Raw genomic sequence first — 25,131 nt, forward strand, 5'->3', positions numbered from 1 at the left:
AAAAAGAAAAACGCTGCAAAAAGAAAAATGCTGCAAAAGCACACAAAACACAGCAGAAATGTTTCTGGGGAGACAATAACCAGACGGAGCAGTTGCACAAACCAAAACATGTATGTATGGCTGTATCCCAATTCAGGGGCTGTGTCCCAATTCAGGGTCTGCAGCCTTAAAGTACGCAGCCTTAACGGTCCTCAAGGGCCGCGTACTCAAAGACCGCTGAGGCCGGAAGTGCGAGGCTTGTAGGCTTGTGAAATGGGACGGTCTAGCCTCCGTCGCGCTGCCCAGGTTGCCTAGCAACCATGATACTAACAGCTGGAAACGATTCATACAGCTTTGTTTGACAGAAATGAAGGAGAACATATTTTGTACATTTGTTTCTACATGAGCTTTGTGTGATTTGATAAATATCTGAGGCTGAAACCACAGGACTATAAAACATGATTTTTGGGCTTCATTTCTGTACTGAACAGTCATTTAAGATTAGCTAGTAAATAACAATTAGCTAATGTTGTCCATGAGACTAAAATCATCTCACTTTGGTAATGTAAATATAGTATGCCTAATATTATAGTTATTATATTAATCATTATTAGTTATTACAGCAGTGAACATGAACTCTGTGCCAAACACTGAGCTTCAGTAAAGATTCAAGTTGCATTTATTTATCTTTCCTTTCACCTTAAATCTTCACTCAAAGATAAGTATCTTTGACAGTGTATCTATAGATGTATTATATATAAGAGACAAATATTGTTCTTTTAATATGTTGGCATTACTAAATTTGGCTCAATGCTTATATATATATGTGGAAAAAGCAAATGTACGAGCTGTGATAACTGTTTCTGATAGAATGAAGAGGAGACTGATATATGAAATATTCCTTTATTGGGTGAGAAAATCAGACCATGTCATAACTGCTTTAAGTCATACAGAATAGATATCAGAGGCTTAAACAGGCTGACTTCTGCTAAATCGGTCAAACTGAGCAGAAAGTACACAAACACATAACATCCTTATAGAATATGATGTAACACTATAGATCAACTTACCTCAGAATATATAAAGCATATAAACAATTACAGCAATATGATGCTACAAACACAGCAGTGCTATCCATCCATCCATCCATCCATCCATCCATCTTCATCCGCTTTATCCGAGGCCGGGTCGCGGGGGCAGCAGCCTAAGCAGAGAGGCCCAGACCTCACTCTCCCCAGCCACCACCTCCAGCTTATCCGGGGGAACACCAAGGCATTCCCAGGCCAGCCGAGAGATATAATCTCTCCAGCGTGTCCTGGGTCTGCCCCGGGACCTCCTCCCGGTGGGACATGCCCGGAACACCTCACCCAGGAGGCGCCCAGGGGGCATCCTTGTAAGATGCCCGAACCACCTCAACTGGCTCCTTTCAATGTGGAGCAGCAGCGGCTCTACTCTCCATCTGTCAGCTGCTGCTGGCTCTTCTTCCTCCTCTTCCTCACACACTGCTGAGTTTGTCCTGGTGGATCATCAGGGGTGCAAAGCCTCACAGATGATGTGCAGCAGTGGGTCCCTCAGTCTGTCCTCACTCTGGACACGTGCAGTCGTCACACAGGGAAATCAAATGTGTGATAAGCTGCAGCATTCAAACACAAGTGTAACTTATAAATACATGTTCATACTTTTATTCCACAATCAGAGAGAAAGAAACAGAGAGAGAGTGCAGGACAGACAGACAGGTGACAGTCTCAGGTGTACACACTGCTACAAAACAGCACAAGAGAAGGAGGATTTAGTGTTTGTGTTATTACGAGTGCTAAACAAGAAGAGTTCCCAGATGGTCCAGTGGACACATGTGTGACTCCTGTGATTAAAGCATCTTTCTTTCAGCTTAACGAGTGAACCGTCAGCTCGTTCAAACACACGTTAAAGCCCGTTTGGCTCGACACCACCGAACAGAGGCAGCAATATAACATAGCTAACATTAACAGTGCAGTGAATCCTGCTTGTGCCGTCATATTCAGGACTGCAAACCGAGCAGCATCACTGACTTTCAGCTTGTTGTGTTTGTGGATATATGACTGACTTTAATTATCCACAAAATCATCAGATTCTCTGTAAGATTAAGGTCAACTATTCAACGGCGTATAAAGTAAAGGCTTCAAAACAAAGTAAACGCTGAAAGTACAAACATCGCTAATGTCACATAACTTTGCCGGCATGTGGCCAACAGTAATGTTTTAATGTTCTTCATTAATAAACATTTGCACATAAATAAGTGACATAATATTCACAACTTTTGAAAGTTTACTCTTTGGCCGCCCCGCTTCCACTTCTTTGAAGTATCTCCCAGTCCCAGTGCACTTGTTAGCTGTGTCCCAAAACGTCGGCTGCATCCTCCGGAGGCCGCATTTGAAGGCCGATTACGTCACAGCCAGGCGACGAAGGCTGTCCGAATTCGTCGACTCCTTCAAATGCGGCCAACAAATGCGTCCTTCATTTCCCCGAATTTGAAGGATGGGTTGGGTGTGTCCTTCGTGGCCCACCATATCCCAGAATTCATAGCGCGGCCCAGCCAAATTTCAGCTGCCAACAATGGCAGCCGCTACTAAGTTTTAAAATTAGTCTTATTAATCTTTCTGGGTCGCAAAATAAACTTTTAACATATTTTCAGGCGAGAAAGTAGCTGTGTAAATTACAAATATCTGCTTGGTTTATCAAGACATCGTATATTTGCAAAAGTGTGTCGACGTTTTGCCGACGCAAAAGTGTGACGAGCAGCGGACTCCCGGCTTCATCGTTTTCAGACCCTCGCTCTTTCACTACTCAGGTTAAACATGATATACAAGTCACTCGGATAACATAAAAAAATGTAATTGTTTGCCCTTTTCGGTGTTTTGTTCCGGAGATAGAGAGAGAGAGAGAGAGAGAGAGAGAGAGAGAGTATCTCTATCTATCTATCTATATATATATATATATATATATATATATATATATATATATATATATATATATATATATATATATATATATATATATATATATAAGTGATATATAAGTCACTTAGACAACCTAAAAATGTTATTGTTTGGCTTATTTCAGTGTTTTATTTGTTCGTGAGTAAATCGGTTAGGCTGAGATCAAAGTTATTAGATTATTAGATTAAATAAAACTTTATTAATCCATCGGGTGGGTTCCTCCGTGGTTTTCACACAGCTGAATAAACGTCAAACAGAAAACTAATTAAACAGAACTGTGAGACGGTTGAGAATTTATGCCTGTTATATTTTAGATAGCAAGGAGCAGACGGCCGAGTTTATTAAACTCCACCAAGACAGCGGTGACGCAAATCTGAAGGCTAGACCGTCCCATTTCACAACCTCGCACTTCCGGCATTCTTGGTCTGCGGAGGACCCGGCTCACGTATACCGCGAATCCCGGGTCCTCCGAAGGATGCAGCTGACGTTTTGGGACACAGCTGTTAGCATGTTTTGGTTCGTGCAACTGGTCCGTCGGTTTATTGTCTCCCCAGAAACATTTCCGTTGTGCTTTGTGTGCTTTTGCAGCATTTTTCTTTTTGCAGGTGTTTTTCTTTTTGCAAGTGTTTTTCTGTTTGCAAGTGTTTTTCTGTTTGCAGCATTTTTCTTTTTGCAGCATTTTTCTTTTTGCAGCATTTTTCTTTTTGCAGCTGTTTTTCTTTTTGCAGCTGTTTTTCTTTTTGCAAGTGTTTTTCTTTTTGCAAGTGTTACGACCCGTCTAGGGCCAGGCAATAACATGAGTGAGGCACTTGCTTCCCCCCCAAGAACCAAGCAGCCACAGGAAACAAATCCGTTCGTTATAGTGTGATTTATTTACAAAGTGACAAATAAAAGAGGAACAACAAAACGGGAGTGTCAACACTTCAGGGTGAGCCAAGGCCAAAATAATAAACAAAACAAATCTACACAAATCCCGCACCCCTGACCTTACCAAAACAAAGTCCAAAAAATAAAGACAGAGTCTGACCTCCTTAACTAGTTCAAAACAGGGGAAAACTGGTGATCAAAAGAAACAGCAGCTCACCCCTACCCACTCCACTTCCACAACTTTTCAGACAACACTGCAGCCAACGACTGCCACAGGTACACTGCTGGGTCCTGAGGAGAAACGCGAGGACCTCACTCGCCGTAGCACTCCAGCCTCCTTTTAATGGGCAGGTCCTCCAGCTGGAACCAGTCACGTCGGGGCAGTGTATCCACGCACCAATCGGAGCAGGGCCCTGGCACAGCTGAATTAACATAAACAGATGTTACCTGCCCAGAACAAACACATGAAAATGCAAGTTCGTAACACCCCCTTCCATAAGAATTAAACAACCCCCTATTGTTTAATTTCCAAACTAAGAGACTGCTCTCGACAAAGCGTCAGCGATGACATTTTCCGTCCCTTTCTTATGTTTGATTTGCAGGTTAAAATCCTGCAAAAGAAGGGACCACCGCATAAGTCTCTGATTTGAGTTTTGCATCTGGGAGAGAAACACCAATGGGTTATGGTCAGTGAATACCTGAACGGGGATAGAGCTGGATCCAATATATACCTCGAAATGCTGCAGGGCTAACAACAAGGCAAGAGCCTCCTTTTCAATAGTGCTGTAGTTCATCTGATGTTTCTTGAACTTTTTGGAAAAATAGCAAATTGGGCGATCCATGCCGCGAGGGTTTTCCTGCATAAGGACAGCTCCTGCGCCAGATGCACTAGCGTCAACCTCGAGCTTGAAAGGGCATGTGAAATTAGGTGCCGTAAGAACAGGGGAACTGCACAGCAATGCTTTCGCAGATTCAAAAGCAGTCTGACAAACAGGCATCCACACAAAAGGCTTCACCGGGCTGATCAAATCGGTGAGAGAAACGACAACAGTAGCGAAGTTCTTACAAAAGCCTCTGTAATAACCACACATTCCTAGAAATCGGCACAGCGCCCTTCTCGTTTGGGGAACTGGAAACTCGACAATAGCCTGTATTTTTGCAGTCACCAGCTGTACCTGTCCCTGACCCACCTGTTTTCCCAGGTATGTGATGGTGGCTCTGCCAAATTCATATTTGGTTAGGTTTAGTGTAAGCGAGGCTTTCTGAAAACAGCTGAAAACGCGAGAGAGGGTTTGTAAGTGGTCAGACCAGGTGGATGAGTAAATGAAAACATCATCCAAGTAGGCATCACAGTTACTCAGGCCCACCAGTACTTTGGCCATAAGGCGCTGGAACGTAGCGGGTGCATTACGCAACCCACAATGGCATAACCGTGTACTGGAGAAAATGATCTGGTGTGACAAAAGCAGATATTTCAGATGCTCTGGGGGTTAAGGGTACTTGCCAGTAACCTTTTAACAGATCCAGTTTGGTTACAAGAGATGCTGATCCCACTCTATCAATACAATCCTCCATTCTAGGAAGAGGAAATGAATCAGGTTTAGTAACAGCGTTAACTTTCCTATAATCATTACAAAACCGAGGAGTATTGTCAGATTTTGGTACCAACACACACGGCGAGCTCCACGCGCTGGCGCTCGGAATAGCTAAACCGTGTTCCAAGAGATAGCCAACCTCCTTCTGCATTATCGCTCTTTTCACTGGGTTCACTCGATAAGCATGCTGCTTAATCGGTTTATGTCGTTCCACGTCAATGTCGTGGTACAGGACTGCAGTTTGACGAGGATGATCAGAAAAAAGTGATAAATTATTCTCTATCAGATCAGTGATGTCAGCTCAAGCGGGCTCAGACAGGTGGGCTAAATATGTGTCTAAATCATTTAAGATCTCCGAATTTTTCAACCGTCCGCTACCCAGCGCTTAATTTTTCTCAAGCAGTCCGTCATCAGAGGGTTCATAAGGAGAAACAACACTAGCGGTGCACACTGGAGATGGCTCACTCGAAGGGCTCCTCGAGTGATACGCTTTCAACATATTAATATGACAAACCCTGGACTTTCTCCGGCGGTCTGGGATCTGGATCACATAATTGTGGTCACTGAGTTTCTGTTCCACCACATATGGGCCAGTGAACTGGGCTTGCAAACTGGACCCTACCACAGGCAGCAACACCAACACTTTCTCGCCTGGCTGGAAACTTCTGCAAACAGCCTTTTTATCATAACAAGCTTTCATCTTAGCCTGCGTATTTGTCAGATTTTCCCGAGCTAACTGGCATGCAAGGTGGAGTTTTTCCCAAAGTCCGCTAACATAATCAAGGACATTATGCTGAGCTTCAGAAGTTTCTGACAACCACTTCTCCTTCAGAAGCCGGAGGGGGCCGCGGACCACATGTCCAAACACCAGGTCAGCAGGACTGAATCCCAAGGATTCCTGAGTGGCCTCCCTGACGGCAAACAACAATAACGGCGAGAGGACCCGGGTTCAAATCCCGGACGAGCCCCCAGTTCATGTTACGACCCGTTTAGGGCCAGGCAATAACATGAGTGAGGCACTTGCTTCCCCCCCAAGACCCAAGCAGCCACAGGAAACAAATCCGTTCGTTATAGTGTGATTTATTTACAAAGTGACAAATAAAAGAGGAACAACAAAACGGGAGACCCTCATCCCATTCTCTACCAGACTCTGCGCAGAACTTGCGCAGCATAGCTTTGAGGGTTTGATGGAACCTCTCCAGAGTGCCCTGACTTTCCGGGTGGTATGGACTGGACTTTACATGTTTTATCTGCAACTCCTTCACAACCTGCGCAAACACTTTTGAAGTAAAATTTGTTCCTTGGTCTGTTTGAATAACCTTTGGAAGCCCGAAAGTAGAGAAAAACTTAATTAGCGCTTTTATTACCGGTTTTGCTTTCAGCATGCGTAGTGGAATTGCCTCCGGGAACCTTGTTGCTGAACACATTATTGTAAGTATGTATTGGTGTCCGGATTTAGTTTTTGGCAGGGGACCCACGCAATCCAATATTACTTTTTCAAACGGTTCACCTATTACTGGAATAGGATGTAGTGGAGCAGGTGGAATTGATCTGTTAGGTTTCCCCGCCATCTGACATGTGGTACAGGAACGACAATATGCCACCACATCAGCTTTCAGCCCCGGCCAAAAGAAGTTGTGCAACACCTGATGATAAGTTTTGTTCACCCCGAGATGTCCAGCCATGCTGGCATCATGCGCTAAGCTAAGCACGTGCCCTCGATGTGGCTTCGGCACCACCACCTGCGTAGCACCACGCAAACCACTCTGGTCAGGGGACCACCTCCTCATAAGAACTCCATCTTGTACAAAAAAGAAGTGGAGGATCTACTTTCTGCACCTGTGGCTGCGGATATAAAACAGGGAGTCAGTGACGAGTCATTCTGCTGAGCGGTGATCAATGCATCCCTATTTAACTTTTCATCCAGCTCTGGCATCAGTTTTGTCACATCATTGCCGCTTTCTATTCTTCCACTCTCACAGCTGGGAGACTTTCTTTCGTTTAGCGTCACCATAAATGTGTCAGCGACACCCATAACATCAAATTTACATGATTGCGCACGAGTAATAGCACAAACAGGAAACACACTTGACATAGAGGTGGCAGCATCAGTGACAGAAGCAACAGGAGTTTCCACCTCTTCGGGTGGTGGAAAAACTGTTCCACTAGCTAAGTCATTTCCCAGGATAAATGAAACCCCTTTAATAGGCAACTGGGAACTCACGGCAACTTTAACATGCCCCGTTATCACGGGTGAATGCAAATGCACCTTGTGTAGCGGTGCCTGAAGAACGCTCATCTTCATTCCCCAGACTAACACATCTGAATCACAAGCAGTTTTATCTGACAATGGCAGTACACTATCCAACACAAATGACTGATGCGCACCTGTGTCCCGAAGAATAGTAACAGGCACCTTATCCTTCTCTTCTCCCGTTACAGAAACAAAGCTTTTGGTGATAAATGGTTTAAAACGTGGCTCTATTTCAGCATTCGCATGGTGCAAATCATGGGTGGAACGCATTTTGGGCGAAGGCACAACTTTAATGAGACCTACGCCGGCTGGATTTTTGGAGCCTTTGCGCTGGTCCTTCCTCCGGAGCGCGGGACAGACAGCGATAAGATGTCTGGGTTCACGACAATAAAAACAGTCGCGATTTCCACCATCCTCCTGTCTATCCTTCCGTCCCAGCCTTGGTGACTGTATTTTCCTCTCCTGTCCCACCCTGATATTTTGTGCGACAGCGGCTGAAAATATAGTTTTGTGAGTGAGAGTAAACTCATCAGCCATCACTGCAGCTTTGGCAAGTGACGTCACCTTTTGCTCATTCAGATAAATGACTACTTGGTCCGGCAAACATTTTTTAAATTCTTCTAACAAAAGAAGCTCCTTCAGCCCCTCAAGATCCTTCACTTTGCTGGCCTGCAACCATCTTTCAAACAAGTGACTCTTTTCACGGGCAAACTCCACAAACGTCTGATTGGCAGTTTTTTCACACTTCCTAAATTTTTGACGGTAGGCTTCCGGGACAAGCTCATATGCCTGCAACACAGTCTTCTTCATGATGTCATAATCAAGGCTATCCTCAATTGATAAACTGGTACACACCTCCTGGGCTTTCCCGACCAGTTTCCATTGCAACAACAGTGGCCAAAACTCCTTCGGCCAGCTCAACGCGGCTGCTATATGCTCAAAAGCGTTAAAATAGGAGTCCACTTTGGCCTCACGAAACGGAGGAACCAGTTTCACATGCTTAGTGATGTCAAAACCAGTTGAGACAGTGGTGGACGTACTAGGATGGCTAGAGGCACTTGTGGACGTACTAGGACGACTAGAGGCACTTGTGGAGAGAGGGGTGGAGGGCTTTCGCTCCAGCTCCAAAGCTCTGACATGGAGGTGCATTGCTTGTACCTCAAGCTCTTTAGCACGGGTTTCCACCTCCCTTATTCGGAGGGTCAAACGGAGATCCTCCGTAGACCGCCCCGCCAGGGGGTCCCCGGCCGTACCAGACTTGGACGCTTCGGACTCCGTCCCAGCTGAACCAGACTCCACCTCAGCCGCATCAGACTCCACCCCACGTTAACAGGCCCTTTGGAATCCGGTACCGGCTCAGCCTCCGGAGCCACCTGCACACCCCCGCCGCCAGGCTGCTCTACAGCTGCCTTCGGGGCAGAAAGGATGCCTCGCTCCACCAGCCCTGCACACAAAGCGTCCTTAACCTCTGCTTTACGGGCACTATAGGACACTTGAACATCATAAAAATTAGCAATAATCAGCAAATCCTCTTTCTTGCACTTCTCCAACTTATCCCATGAAGGCGAAGTAACAAAACCACCCAAAGAAAACTCCATAATCACACACACCCACTGCACCCCCACACTAAGAAAACTGCCAAACAGACCAAAACACACGAGAACAACCACAGAACAAGGCAGAGGACGAGCCCCCAATTCATGTTACGACCCGTCTAGGGCCAGGCAATAACATGAGTGAGGCACTCGCTTCCCCCCAAGACCCAAGCAGCCACAGGAAACAAATCCGTTCGTTATAGTGTGATTTATTTACAAAGTGACAAATAAAAGAGGAACAACAAAATGGGAGTGTCAACACTTCAGGGTGAGCCAAGGCCAAAATAATAAACAAAACAAATCTACACAAATCCCGCACCCCTGACCTTACCAAAACAAAGTCCAAAAAATAAAGACAGAGTCTGACCTCCTTAACTAGTTCAAAACAGGAGAAAACTGGTGAGCAAAAGAAACAGCAGCTCACCCCTACCCACTCCACTTCCACAACTTTTCAGACAACACTGCAGCCAACGACTGCCACAGGTACACTGCTGGGTCCTGAGGAGAAACGCGAGGACCTCACTCGCCGTAGCACTCCAGCCTCCTTTTAATGGGCAGGTCCTCCAGCTGGAACCAGTCACGTCGGGGCGGTGTATCCACGCACCAATCGGAGCAGGGCCCTGGCACAGCTGAATTAACATAAACAGATGTTACCTGCCCAGAACAAACACATGAAAATGCAAGTTCGTAACACAAGTGTTTTCTGAAGTTGCAGTCCGTTTGGCCTCTCAGGGCCACCGTACAAATCTCTGTTCTAATGAAAGTTTTTATTTATGAGCATAATACTAACAACACAAACCAGCAGAAAAATGTCAAATTGATCTTCACAGCGATTCTACTTTAGAAGAGGGAACAGGCAGAAATGGAGGCTCTAAGCCTGACTGGTCATCGCTGCCTTTGTTGTTTGTTAAAAATCAGGGTCTGTTTTTTTGCACTCTGGACAGCATCCACACAGCTATAACATTACTCTGGATTTTGGCTTTGGGACTTTGATCGCATGCCATCTGTGCAGATGGTTGCAAAGAGCCAAAGTCGTGTCAGCAGCATAATGAAGTTGTTTCTGTCCTGGATGTCGCGTGTATTTCATAACCACACTTGTGTCCTTTCGTGCATTAAAAATAAAATGTATATCTCTACTATAAACCACTGCAGCATTTTCCTCCTCAGGGACACAAACTAAGAAAAAATGATTGTAGCTCAGTGTGGAGGAAGGAAAATGCCTGTTTTTGATTTGTCTTTTGTATCCATGCTGCTGTAATGTAATTGCAGCATTTAGTACAGTTACATGTTACATTACTGATTCCCAATGTGTGCCATTTCTTGTGTTGTATATAGCCATCCAGTTTGGTGTTTGTGCCTGGTGTCTATGATTTATTTTATTCCTGCACACTTGGAGTGAGCTCACCAATGATTTTGTTTTACATGTACAATCTCATTAAAATCTCAACCACACTATTGTGCTTAATTTAATAGCTCAGTATTCCAGAAATTGGACTGACTTGATGCCAAACTCTGACAGTTTTTCAGTGTGTTTGTTTTTTCTTTTTTTGAGCATTGTAGTAAAGGTCATGAATGAGAGCAAAGGCAGGTAGGTGTCCAGTTTGAATCAGTCATATTTCATTCAATGCAGTGGTGTACTGTCCAAATCATCAGCAGTTTGAGGTATGGATTGAAGTGTATTTGTGAAAATGTTGGACTGTTCCTTTATCGATGTCTAACAGTATGTTTATGAGAGCCATGTAATGTCCATGTGTGCATGCTGAAAGAGACTGTGCTGGTCTCACCCCCTCCTCCTTTCAGGGTGGAGCCTGCTGGAGTCCAGTGGTTGAGACCAGGTCTGAGGAAGTGTAAGTGTGTTTTTAATGTGTTTCATGAAAACAAAGCAGCACACATTCAACCATCTTCAAACTGTAACATCACTCATTCACGTCTCTGATGTCAGCAGTGTTGGGTAAGTTACTTTAAAAAAGTAATTAATTACTAATTACTTAGTCAATATTGTATCTAATTACTGTGTCAGAAAAGTAACTTAATTACTAAATAAGTGATTTAACTAAATACATCTTAAAATCCATATAAACCTTGAGTGGGCAAGCAATAGAAATTAAACTCTTTAAATAATAAATAATTTTTTTTAAAGACGTAGACTTTACAGTACGCAGCGGTAGCATGTCTTCCACAATGTAGCCTGCAGTCATTTTTTAAGCTCACCTTCAGACGCTTTCTGTGCTGCTGAAGTAAAATCAAGTTTTGCCTGCTTAGCAGGAGTTGCCGCGGTGTTATCCATGGATGATGAACAAGGATCACTCAGAAGTGTTCGTCTATGCTCTCGTGTCAGGCGCTTCAGTAGATTACTCGTGCTATTAACAGCATCCGATAGTTTTTTCTCCCCAGGACATAGCTTACATATTACTGTAATATACTTGTCTGCTTGTTTCAGAAAAGTGAAGAGATGGGAATATGTCCATTTCATAAAAAAAGCCACACGCTTCAGCTGAGTCCGACATCTTTAGAATATGACTAGGCAGCAAACTGGCGCAAAATGACGTGCACCTGCACTACAGCGATGTTAAAGCGGCAGCTGCGGCTTCTATGTTTAGAAGATGAAATTAAATAATGATATTAAGCGAGTTTAATTATTTTACAATGTAAGTACAAGTACATTGTAAGTAACTGTAATTAAAATACCTAAAAATGAACAGTAATTAGTTACTCTACTTTTTCAGTACAAAAGCAATTTAATTACAGTAACGCATTACTTAGTAACGCATTACACCCAACACTGGATGTCGGGAGCCGTCATCAAAGTGTCAATCAATGAACAGATGATGGATCAATAACTGCAGCTGGATTGTGTTTGTTCTCTCCATCAGATTCCTGTCAACTCACAATCGACACAAACACAGTGAACACAAAGCTCCAACTGTCTGACAACAACAGGAAGGTGACACGTGTGAAGGAGGTTCAGTCATATCCTGATCATCCAGACAGATTTGATGTTCTTCATCAGCTGCTGTGTAGAAATGGTCTGACTGGTCGCTGTTACTGGGAGGTCGAGTGGAGAGAAAATGTTTGTGTATCAGTGAGTTACAGAAGAATCAGAAGGGACGGAAACGGTGATGACTGTTGGTTTGGATGGAATGATCAGTCCTGGAGTCTGTACTGCTCTAATAGATTTGGTTACTCTGTCAGACACAATAAGAGAAAAACAACAGTCTCCTCTTCATCCTCCTCCTCTGTCTCTAACAGAGTAGCAGTGTATGTGGACTGTCCTGCTGGCACCCTGTCCTTCTACAGAGTCTCCTCACACACGCTGATCCACCTCCACACCTTCAACACCACTTTCACTCAAACTCTTTATCCTGGGTTTTATCTCGGTTCTAAGGCCTCAGTGCGTCTGTGCTGAGTTGAGTGTAAAGAGTGTCCTCATGTTAGAGAAACACTCTGACTGTTGAACAGAGTTCATTCTGTACATGTCTGTCTCTTTCATTCAGAAATACATTTTCAGATTCATGGGTTCAATCAGATGATGTTTGAAACTGTTCTAAATGCTTACTTTTAAACTTCTTCCTCTTGTGGAATAAGGAATATTTTACTGCTACTTATGCTTCTTATCATTATCATTGCATTAATTAACTTTGCATTAAGTCATGATCATTGCATTAAACCATATAATAATCACTTCATTGAAACAGTTATTGAAGCTGCCAACATTTCATTAAAGTCTATATTGCAGGTGTTATCATAATCACATAATACTCTTTTATTGCAGGTGGAAAGGTAATCATTTTATATACACATTGCAATTTGGTGCTTATTAATGAGTTGTGGCTCAGTCAATTGATTAGAAGGTTGAAAGCTCCGTTGGGCGTGAATGTCCCGGCGAAACATGGAGTAAGTGGCTTGGAGCTATGGAAGGTTCAATGCATGCACGCCTACAAAACACATATAATACATTTAATCAAGAAACAGGCTTGAGGGAAGGCCTGAATGTATTCAGCTTCTTGTTGCAGTTGAGTTTGCCCAGATACAGGTGACAGAAGAGGTGGCCAGATGACTGCCATCCCCAAGGACCATCTGGAGGATGCAGCGAGTGGCCTTATATGGAAAATGTGATAGAGACAGGAACTTCTATGTCTATTTTAGCTTATGAAAATGAATATTTACTGTATCTGATATATCACAATCTTTGTAAACGCATGAGGGGGCGTCAACCCTGATGAATCAAAAGCAGTCTGAAGTGTCTTTTTGGGTGGAGTTCTACAACTGATGTTTGGCAGTTCGTACCTCCCCGCATGTGTATTCAATAAACTCTTCCGTTTGATTGCATCCTTCTGGGCCTTTGGTATTTTGTTGTGGATCTCAGTATTTCGAATCGGGACAGTTTTGGTGCCGTGACCCGGATATCTGAGTCCATTGACTTGGTTCTGAGGTTCTGGTGGAGAAAAACAGAGGCCAGAGGTGGTCAAGCAGGCAGACGGGACCCAGTGGTTCGGCTGAGTGTTCAGGGCCCTGACAAAAAAGGTAGGCACAGCCTGTTAAATCAAAATGTGCTGATTGAAATATTATATTCTAAATTTACTCAGCTAAATTACTGATGGATGTCTGTTTGAGTAATTGTTGAGAAATTGAAGCTTCATAAGATGTTGAAAAGGTCAAGCTTGATGTTCTTATGATAAAAGTGAGAAAGACAATAAGGTGTCTTTAGAATATTGAAGGTGAAATAAGTTAATATATTGAAGGTGAAATAACTTAACATATTGAAGGTGAAATAACTTTAAAGTTCAGGGGTGGAGACCCCCTCTATCGGAGACGCCCTTTAGAGCCCGCTAAGGTTGCGGTCACTCCAGATTGACCATCTGCCGACGACTTGGGACCGCGGTATTAAAATTGGTTATGATCAGAGGATCATGTTGGTATAAAGTTATTGGTTCATAGAGAAAGTAATCTTGGACATAGAGGTCCGACAAACAAACCTTGGGTTGTGCAAGGTTTTCTCATGTGAGGCAGAATTTCAGGAAGCCAAGCGTTTGATAGGTTTTCTGAGAAAGTAATGTTGAGAAGAATAAATGTTGACATTACTGAGTTAATGTTGATAAATGTCAGTGGATCTACTGTGGTCCTGTAAAGAAACATTGCTGGTTGTGAGAAGTATTGAGTGAATATTTCTGAGTTTACTCTGAGTCAGTGCAGGCGTCAAGGTTGACTGATTTGACACTGAATGTTGCGTGTATCACTGCCTGGCAGATACCCAGATTTTGAAATAGTGTCGGATCCCATGATTTTCAGGTGATGAATTGCCTGACAATAGGAGTCAGAAAAGGACTTTTTGATGCTATATTTTGTGTGATTTGAGAAAGCTTGTGTTCGAATAGACACACACACACACATTCATTGCAGCTGTTGGGTGTGAACAACTTCCTCTTTTAAATTTAAACTGCGACATGTGTTCATTGAACTAGAACTTCAGCAGTGAATGAGACAGGATTTAGAATTTCAGAAAATAGAGTCAGAAACGGTTTTGTGGCTCTTGGTAAACTGATTTTGAAGGAAAAAAATCAGTGTTTATTGTGCTGGAGTAACAGATCCGGCGTGGTCTGAAGTGTAGAATCAGCTGGGTGTACAGCGTTGTTGATATTAACGGATCCGGCGTGGTCTGAAGTTTGGTGGATCCGCTGAGGTCCAGAAGAATAGTCAGTGCGGACTGCATTGGTTTGAAATGTTGATAAATGATCCAGGGAGAATTGCCCTGGGTCTGTCTCTGTGTGTGTGAGCTGTTGAGTAACAGCCTACGCAGTTAGAACTGGGTGCTGGTTACTTCCTCTTTTCAGTTTCGAAAAAGAAGAGTTTTGGTTTCACTTTAAAGTTTGATTACGTATTACTGGGTGAAACATGGTTTCACTTGTGATTAGGGAAATAATATGCTTACTTTTGGGTCTATGAAAATTGAATTACAGTGGGTGATCTCTGTGACAACATACAGTGTTGAGATACTGGATGTTTAATTGAAGATAGTGGATCTTGACGTTTTGTTTTTATTGATTTAAAACCAGTAGAGAGTTTATATTTGCTCAGTCTTTTGACTGCCTGAGCTGACTTCCTCTTTCTCAGTGAACAGCTGTATGCAGCTGAATTAAAGGACTGAGAGAGCAGAGGGAGTGATTTTCAAGCTTTGTGCGTGTTTACACCAAAAGTGGCTGGTTTGGTGCATTCATGAGGTGAATGCAAGATTAACATTGTTGAGCTGATAATTGTGGTTGGCTTGGTGCATACTTCAGGTGAATCCAGTATTGACATTGCTGGGTTGACTATTGTGTTTCACCCCTAGAGTGAAAACAGAAACTGAAGCAGCTGAATGAAGACACACTGGGCCAGTAAGTGAACAGGAAAACCAGAGCAGAGATGAAAACATTGAAAGAGAACCACAGTGAGTGTTGCAAATGGATGATCATGTGCCAAGGAATATCTGGTTGGATGAAAGAGGATGTAAAGAGCATCCTAAAGTCTTTGCAAGATTTGCAACAGGAAAATAAGAAACTAGAGGGACAGATACAGACTCTGTCCATAAACAAAGAGGAACTGGAGCTCCTGAATGATGTACCATATGACACAGTGGAGAATCAACTAGCCGATGCAGTCAGGAGAACCACATGACTGCACCAAGAAAGCTGAAGCTGAAGAAAAGTCGGAGAGACCTGGAGACTTGAAGGGCAACAGTCAGCTCAGAGAGCAGAAGAAATTGCACTGAGCAGGGCCCTGAGACTGGCTAAAGAAAAGAGAGTGAAGATATACACAGATTCAGCTTATGCATTTGGGGCAGCACACGTGAGCCCACTCAATGGAAGAGAGCAGGCTTCAGAGCGGCAACAAATGCTCACATTTCAAAGAAGAAAGAAATGGGAGGACTGGAAAAGGTCCTGGATGACCCAAACGAGGTCAGTATCATAAAATGCAAAGGATACTCTCAAGCAACCACATTGGTGGCACAAGGGAACCAGAGAGCAGATGAGGCTGCCAAGTAAGCAGCAGGCTAAAAAGGAAAGCAGCAAATGGTGAGATGCCGGGGTAAAAAGAGTGAGTTCGGACGAGGAAGTCCGAGAAAAGGACACCTTGAGTTGAGCAGGTGTTTAACTGACTCAGGATTTCAGAGAATCGAGTCAGCTGTGATCTTGAGTTCTAATGGTAAATTGATTTTAAAGGAAAATCAATGTTTACCATGTTGAAGTAATTGTGAAAATATTACTAGATGTGCTGTGATACAAGTGAAGAATAAGTTGTGTACATGGGGATACACAATTGTGTTGATATTGATGGATCGGCTGCAGTCCATGTGATAAGTTAATACTGGGTGCATTGAGACAAGAAACTGCTTTTAAATCAGCACTGGCGGCAGTGATATACATGTGCTGAAGATTACTGGACCAAGCGAGGTCCATTTGATGAAGTCCTTGGGCAGATAAATGACAGAAACAGTTTTTGAATCTTGTGTGAGAATTTTGAAGCACTGAGATTGAGTTTTCTCCGTGCTTGGTGCGCTGTGAGGACTTATCTGACGGTTATAAGTCCAAAGTTTATGCCTTGGAGGCCAAGAGTTGTGTGAAGAGAAGAACATGACTTAGAAAAGGACATTTATGGTCAGATTTTGTCTGAGATGGGGAGAATTGTCCGATATGGGTTTATTTTTCTTCTCTTGTAAAAGGACAGACGCAGTTACTGGGTGTTGTCTACTTGCTCTATTGTTTTTTGTTTTTATTTTAATAGAGGGAGTTTTATTAAACATGGACATGTCTAGAATTGGGCACTTTAAAATGATAACAGTGCACTTAGAAATCCTGTCAGGTGATTTTGTTTTGTGTTTTGATGAGCTAATAATCAGCTCTCTTTTTCTCATTTTTGTTCTAAGCAGGCCTGAAGGAGAGCGAATAACAGCGCTGTAAAAAAATTTCCGGACAAACAAATATAAGGTGACTTTTCCAGATTACAATGGGTGGAGGAAAGGCTACCTGTGGGGACCTGATCAGATTGAAAGTCCCAAAAGGATTGTAGCGACTCAATCCAGTCCAAAAGCATAAAGAACTAGTTTCCATTTTTGTGTGTGCTGTGAGAGTGATTAGAGGTTTCAATTGTTTTTCTTTGACTTGCTCTTTCTGATTATGAAAAGCATGTCCAAAATACTTGTATGAAAGCATATTTTGAGTGATTTTAACTGTGTGAATGCTGTCAGTATTTGATTTGAGTGATTCTGTGTGATTGGTACCAAATAATAAATAAGTAGAATGACTTAGAGTGCGTGAACAGACGAAGTCTGAGAGAAAAGTGTGTGTGGGACAACGAAGTTCAGGGAAGGATACAAAATGCTGAGGAAACTATTGTGTGGATGATGTTACAAAATTGGGCTGAAAGAATGGTGATATGTGTGAAAAACAAACAACAAAAAACTGTTAATTGTCCTGAGGTCTGAAAGAGATCCGCTAAGCACGCTGAAGAGTTTGATGTGAATGCTTGTGCGTGTACTGAGGGTACATTCTTTTTAGATCAACACTTAGCAGAATTATAGAGGGTTTAGACTGTAAATGTATTAAAAAACCAAAACAAAAAGAGTTTGATTAGCCTGTAGAAACAGGAAAGAGTAACAGGAAGTATGTGTGTAACAGGCACTACATGCCCATAAAAGGGAAACTCACTGTGACAAGTGTGCACCCAGAGAGAGAGACGAGTTAAACTCTAGGCACATGAAGCAAATAGAGCTTTTAAGAAAAGAAATGAAAAGGATATTAATTATATGCTTTAGTGTGTCAATACAGGTGGACTTCTCTCAACATGGAACCTTGAGTAAACCGGTAAAAAGGATAGATTAACATTGGGAAAATAAGCCAGTCTTTGGCTGAAATTTTATAGCTTGACCTATCACTTTGTCCCCAAACTGAGAAGAACCTAAAAGGACAGTCAATCTCCTGATGAAGACCGACAGAACATCGTGGACTTGAAGAATTAACTGAAGCCAAAAGACAGTGCAAGCGAAAGCAGTAACACTGACGACGACTGATGAGTCCAGCAGTATGAAAGAAAGCACGTGATGCAACAGGCACAGTTGCTGGTGAAGAACAGTGTGATATGTCTGCTTGATGGCACTGAATGGGATATTTTGCCATGCTGGGACTTAACCTAAAAGAAAAGACTGTAAAGAAACAGAGAAGAAGACAACAGCTGAGTTGAGCCTGTGTTTGCTGGAGCTTTGAAGCCCGAACAGGACACTGTGAAGAGAGGGACCAGTGAGACGTGAAGCCGCACGAGTTTGACTGCAAGAATACAGGGTATGATTGGACTGAAAATTGAAGCCGGAACTCATGATTGTTTAGTGATGTCCACCATATCACGTTTAAAAGAGGTAAACATGAATAGAAAACACACATGGACAAATTGTTACATGTGAAATTATTTTTGGAAAGGCTCAGAAGTGAGATAGTTTGAATCCAGAAATCAGTGAAAAGATGCATAAATTAAATATGAATACATAAAAATGCAATGAAGAACACAATATAGGATGCAATGAAGAAAGCAGCTTACACTCAATTAACATAAAATGCAAGGAAGAAAAGCTTATATTAATATTGATGACATAAGCATGACCTAATTGGTATTAGTGACAGAAAAGAGCAACTAAATAGAAGTTTTGCTTGTAACTAAATTGTGTAACATGTAAAATATTGAGATAACACATGCAGCTCGACATTAGTCTTATTATATAAAATGAAGTTACAGAATAACGAACGCTTGCTGAAGTGACCAAGTTTTTTGCTTTAAAGCAGGAGCAAAGGGAGGAAAGCATATACATTTTGGTTAAGTCTAATAAAGTATAATTAGAATGTACCATTACATTAAGAGCAGCAAAATGAAATAAAATGCTATACCAAAAACAGGTTATAACACAGGAAATGTGAGTCTTAAAATGAAGTTAGTGTTAACACACAGGAGGTGTTCTAAGCCGTTTTGCCGATGATAAAATTTATTCATGAGTAATTGCTTATATGTTTAAACTTAATTGATTAAAATGTTTTTTCTTTGATCGTTTAGTAAGATAGGCGCTTATAAGGATTTTCTTGTGATAGGTAACTTTAGATGAGAGTTAAGGTACTTGCAGCAGCGACAGTTTTGTGCACAGGATGTTGATGATCAGATAAGGCGGGCAACCGGAAACATATGCAGAGACGTGAGGGCAGCGCTTTAAGAGTTTTAAAATGATGAGTAACGTTGAATAATATATAGAAATAAAAGTCAAAAACCAAATACGTAATTAGGTTCATGTTTTGAGTAATATTAGGTTGAATCAGGTTTGAATAAAGAGAACAATTGATGAACATAAGGTAGGGGAGTCGTAGTAGGGAGAAAGTGTTTTCTATCTCTTACAGGAGAAGATTTCCACAAGAGAGGGACCCAGAAAAGGACAGACCACTGGAGGTTCACAAGTGTAAGGGGTATCTCACCGGTGTGAGTGGGTTCAGTGGTGAGGGAGGAGTGCTGATTGAGCTCTGCTCGCACTCTCATTCTCTCCTGCCACTGACCAACTTTAGGCTCACTGATACATTTGGGTGTGACCGACCCCAAGCATGAAGTGTTCTCAGGTGGAAGCTGGCAACTTACTACTGGCAACGGCTCTGCTCATCATGCTATCCGCAATGGAAGACGGCAGAAGACACTACACGAGCCGAGCAGAGAGATGGACACGTGACAACTCACATCTAACGCACATGACATAAGCACATCAGTACATCTAACCATATATGTTAAACACGCTGGACCTTACGAAGCATTCTGCATACTGATGAAAGCACTGAACGGGACAACTGTAATAATTGTGTACACAGAGTGCTTATTACGAAGTGTGTTCTGGTCGACCACCTCGAACACCTGAGGTTGTTGTTTCATTCCCTGTGCCAGAGGACTGCTGGAGAAGGTAATAACAAGGGCCGTGAACTCAGAATCGGTGACTTGGGTGGCCATGATGCCACTGATGGGCGTAGAGGTGACCGACTGAAGGAGGAGTGACTCGACGGAGTGTGGTGACCCTGTTTGTGAACAGGGTCAAGAGAGGGAGTGTGGAATAAGGAATATTTTACTGCTACTTATACTTATTATCAGCATTATGATTGCATTAATTAACTTTGCATTAAGTCATGATCATTGCATTAAACCATATAAGTTTAGCAATTATGACTGAAAGAAATTTAAATCATAAGTTTCCTGAACTATGGATATGGAAATTATTAAATACTATTGAATATGCATTGTAATTAATGCCCAGTAGAAACCATACTAGGGCTGGGCGATATGGCCTAAAACCCATATCGCGATATAATTTGAAGAACATGCGGTAACGATATATATCGCGATATATTCTTTTCTTCTGTATAACGTATTTTCCACACTATAAGGCGCACTTAAAATCCTTTAATTTTCTCAAAAATCGAGAGTGTGCCTTATGTATGAATTCTGGTTGTGCTTACTGACCTCGAACCGATTTTGGCGTGCAGAAATCTGTTAAAATGTTTTAGTACAACTTTGGTAAGCCGCACTGCTTGATGGATTGTCAGAGCATTACGGCTGCCGTAGTGATGAGCTTCCTGGAGTAATCCGGGTCCAAAACTCCGTCCCTTTCAGGTCCCAAAGTCAAATGAATACTGAGAGTTAAAAACGGTCTAAATTCTTCCATCTTTAATAAAATCATCAGCGTTGCTGCTTTACCAGGTGTAACAATTAAGTTTAACATACAGGCATCCATGAAAACAGAATGTATTAAATTTAACGGAGTTACAAGTTAACAGGAAGTTAGCTTGCTAGTTTCCACCTAAACATGACATACCATGTTCTGAAAGAGATTTTTGAAACTAATTCAAACGTACAGCTCTGCTACTACTTCCAACATAAATGAAGACAGAAAACTAAACAGCAGTGACGTTTGCAGGGTTACTGAAGTTGGACTAGCTGGTATATAATGTTGTGCTACGTGATTGCTAGTGACACAGCTATGTTAGCATAACATTAGCACAGTGAAGCTGGAGGATGAACGCTACCTTTTTTTCCACTCAATAAAAGTTAACGTGAGGTATTCTGTATGGACAAATGCAATCGCATAACGGGATGTTATACACAGGCCAAACTTCAGTCAGGAGAACAACTGAGATTATTCATCCACAATACGAGGTTAGTCATTAATATACTGCAACAATATGGGAATAGAACAGCTGCGAGAGAATTCAACATTAATGAATCAATGGTAGAGAAGTGGAGGAAGCGCAGTGTTTGGCTTTCCCCATATTTCAAAAGCGCTTCATCTCTTTGCTTTGACTGTCGCCCGGCATAATTTGCAGATGATAATTGTTGTAGCCGCTGTGATGCTCTTGACCAAAACAGGCGCAGCTTGATGACATCATCAACATGCGCTATCGCGATAGAGCGGTATAGTCAAAATCTCTATCATTGGCCAAATTTATATCGTTTCTATCATATATCATTTATATCGCCCACCCCTACACCATACCATGTAATTTGGGCACGGTTTTCTTCCCGTACATGAAACGAGGAAAGTGGCCACCCCACTGAAGTAAACAGAACCAGGAAACTGGGGAAACTTGGCAAGAAACCATATGGATATTACATCAAGGTCATCTGATCAATCTACCACATCTGGAGGAGCTAAGTGTCAGCACTGGGAACCCCACAGTGTTGGTAAGAGAATTACTGGCCATAGACTGAAACTTTACACCAAAAATGCAGATAAAAGTGGCCACAATAAATATCCGAACCAGTCAATGTGGAAAAAGAGCTCAACGTGATCAGTCCACAAACTCCTCAAATTCAATATTTGGATTGTAGCAAAATTTGAATGATGTATTTGTGTACCTGGCACTATGATTCTGAACAAACCTACCATTAATGGGAGACTGACTCTTTTCTACTCTGGGAGTGAGAAATGAGAGGTTGAGAAGTAAGAAATGAGAAGCTGGTTTTATGGTTGAGACTCGGGCTTTGAATATCGTTTTGGCCTTCCAACCCATCTCTGACCGCCTGGCTGTCCTCACTATCAACACCAATTAAACAAAATATGTGACGTGTCTGTGAAGGTTCTCAGTCATCCAGGTCATCGTAGTCAAACGAATTTTGCAAAGAAAAGCGTCTGGACTTCTTTAAGTTGCTTGAAGACGTTTCACCTCTCATCCGAGAAGCTTCTTCAGTTCTATGTGACTGTGACTGTAAAAAAATCTTCAGAGCGTAATGAAGAGTCTCCTAAGCCAGTGGTTCCCAAACTTTTTTGCTGGGCCCCTTTTGTTTTACAAGAAAATGTTTCATCCACACGTAAACGGCGTTTGAATCACCGAAAACTGAGATTTTTTTAAAACTCCTGTTTTGCGTTTACGTGTGGGCGAGGAATACAGAGTTCGTCACACCAAGTCAAAGGTATGTGCCTTTTTTCACGTCACACTGTGGCCACATTATTGTTTACATGAGATGAAGTGCAGAATGGCAGATAGCGACAAAATACTGTTAATCTGACTATCTTCAGGTTTTACACACGCAGTTACTGTCCCTCCATTTAGAAAGGCAGAGGCATCATGCTGTAATTATTTTACGCGTAGTTGTTTTTTTTCCTGTGTAATAATATTCAACATTGCTATCAATACATTTTTCAAAAAATGGATCCTGACCTGAGAGTTTCCAGTGTACAATGTGGACTCTGCAGTGCAGGAGACAGATACTTCACTCCTGAATCCTGAAGGTCATTGTTACTCAGGTCCAGCTCTTTCAGACAAGAGGACTGGGAGTTGAGAACTGAGGAAAGAGCATCACAGCTTTTCTCTGAGAGGTTACAGCCACTCAGTCTGAAAAAATTATTAAAATCAGTTAAATGAAATGGTTTTCTTAAGCCAGCATGCAATACAATTAGTGGTTAACAAAATAGCTTAATTAAAACAAAACTGTCCTCAGAAAACATGAAAACAAACTGTAAAACTATGTAGAAACATAATAAAGACATGAGTACAAATGTACTTACAGAGCTTTGTTGGAAGCTTTGACCACTAGCAGCAGCCTCAGAAGAGCCTCCTCTGAAGCAGAGTATTCCTTCAGGTCAAACACATCCAGATCTTTTTCTGATGACAGTAAGATGAAGACCAGAGCTGACCACTGAGCAGGAGACAGTTTATCTGTGGAGAGACGTCCTGATCTCAGGGACTGTTGGATCTCCTCCACTAGAGAACGATGATTCAGTTCATTCAGACAGTGGAACAGATTGATGCTTTTCTCTGCAGACAGATTCTCACTGAGCTTCTCCTTGATGTACTGGACTGTTTCCTGATTGGTCTGTGAGCTACTTCCTGTCTGTGTCAGCAGACCTCGTAGGAGAGTCTGATTGGTCTGCAGGGAAAGACCCAGGAGGAAGCGGAGGAACAAGTCCAGGTGTCCATTTGGACTATTTAAGGCCTTGTTCACAGCACTCTGGTGGAGAGATTGTAGGTTTGGTTTGTTAAATATTTTAAACCATGTAGAGGTTGTTAGTTGTTCTTCCAGCAGATTGAGTCCAGAGTTGATGAAGGTCAGATGGACATGAAGAGCAGCCAGAAACTCCTGAACACTCAGATGGATGAAGCAGAACACCTTGTCCTGGTACAGTCCTCTCTCCTCTTTAAAGATCTGTGTGAACATTCCTGAGTACACTGAGGCTGCTCTGATATCGATGCCACACTCTGTCAGGTCTGATTCATAGAAGATCAGGTTTCCTTTCTGCAGCTGATCAAAAGCCAGTTTTCCCAGAGACTCCATCATCTTCCTGCTCTCTGGACTCCAGTGTGGATCTGTCTCAGCTCCTCCATCATACTTGACCTTCTTCACTTTGGCCTGGACCACCAGGAAGTGGATGTACATCTCAGTCAGGGTCTTGGGCAGCTGTCCTCCCTCTCTGGTTTCCAGCACATCCTCCAGAACTGTAGCAGTGATCCAGCAGAAGACTGGGATGTGGCACATGATGTGGAGGCTTCGTGATGTCTTGATGTGGGAGATGATCCTGCTGGCCTGCTCCTCATCTCTGAATCTCTTCCTGAAGTACTCTTCCTTCTGTGGATCAGTGAACCCTCTGACCTCTGTCACCATACCAACACAGTAAGGAGGGATCTTATTGGCTGCTGCAGGTCGTGTGGTTATCCAGAGGTGAGCAGAGGGAAGCAGTTTCCCCCTGATGAGGTTTATCAGCAGCACATCCACTGAGGTGGACTTTCTGGGGTCAGTTAGGATTGTAGTTTTGTGGAAGTCCAGAGGAAGTCGACACTCATCCAGACCATCAAAGATGAACACAACCTGGAAGTCTTCAAAGCTGCAGATTCCTGCTTCTTTGGTTTCAGTAAAGAAGTGATGAACAAGTCCCACCAAGCTGAACTTTTCCTCTTTCAGCACATTCAGCTCTCTGAAAGTGAATGGAAATATGAACTGGATGTCCTGGTTGGCTTTGTCTTCAGCCCAGTCCAGGCTGTATTTCTGTGTTAAGACTGTTTTCCCAATGCCAGCCACTCCCTTTGTCAGCACTGTTCTGATTGGTTCATCTCTTCCAGGTGAGGCTTTAAAGATGTCTTCTTGTCTGATTGTTGATTGCTTCATTCTCTTCAGGAAGTCCACTGTGATCTTCACAAAAGCCTCTCTGCTGCTGCTCCTCTGACTCTCTAAGCATTCTGGGTAATCTGGACTCAGAACCTTCTGGATCTTCTTCAGCTCGTTCTTCACAAAAGTGATGATGTTGTCCTCCAGCAGCTGGAACAGAAACTTTATGAATGAGCCAATCAGACTGAAATCATGGAGCCAAACATCAGATCCATGTTGGA

The 25,131-nt window shown here is 42.6% G+C and overlaps 1 protein-coding gene across 1 annotated transcript in view; it reads left to right on the forward strand.

Moving 5' to 3' along the window:
• The window catches only part of LOC120437989 (ribonuclease inhibitor-like), a 37,668-nt gene extending 25,937 nt beyond the window's left edge, over positions 1-11,731 (forward strand). Inside the window, exon 6 of the mRNA XM_039608477.1 lies at positions 11,066-11,731. Coding sequence (XP_039464411.1) covers positions 11,066-11,201 — 136 coding nt within the window. The 3' untranslated portion in view covers positions 11,202-11,731. The remainder of the gene's footprint in view (positions 1-11,065) is intronic.
• The last annotated feature ends 13,400 nt before the right edge of the window (positions 11,732-25,131 follow it).

This window comes from Oreochromis aureus, linkage group 3 (assembly GCF_013358895.1).
Source record: "Oreochromis aureus strain Israel breed Guangdong linkage group 3, ZZ_aureus, whole genome shotgun sequence".
NCBI classification, from domain to species: Eukaryota; Metazoa; Chordata; class Actinopteri; order Cichliformes; family Cichlidae; genus Oreochromis; species Oreochromis aureus.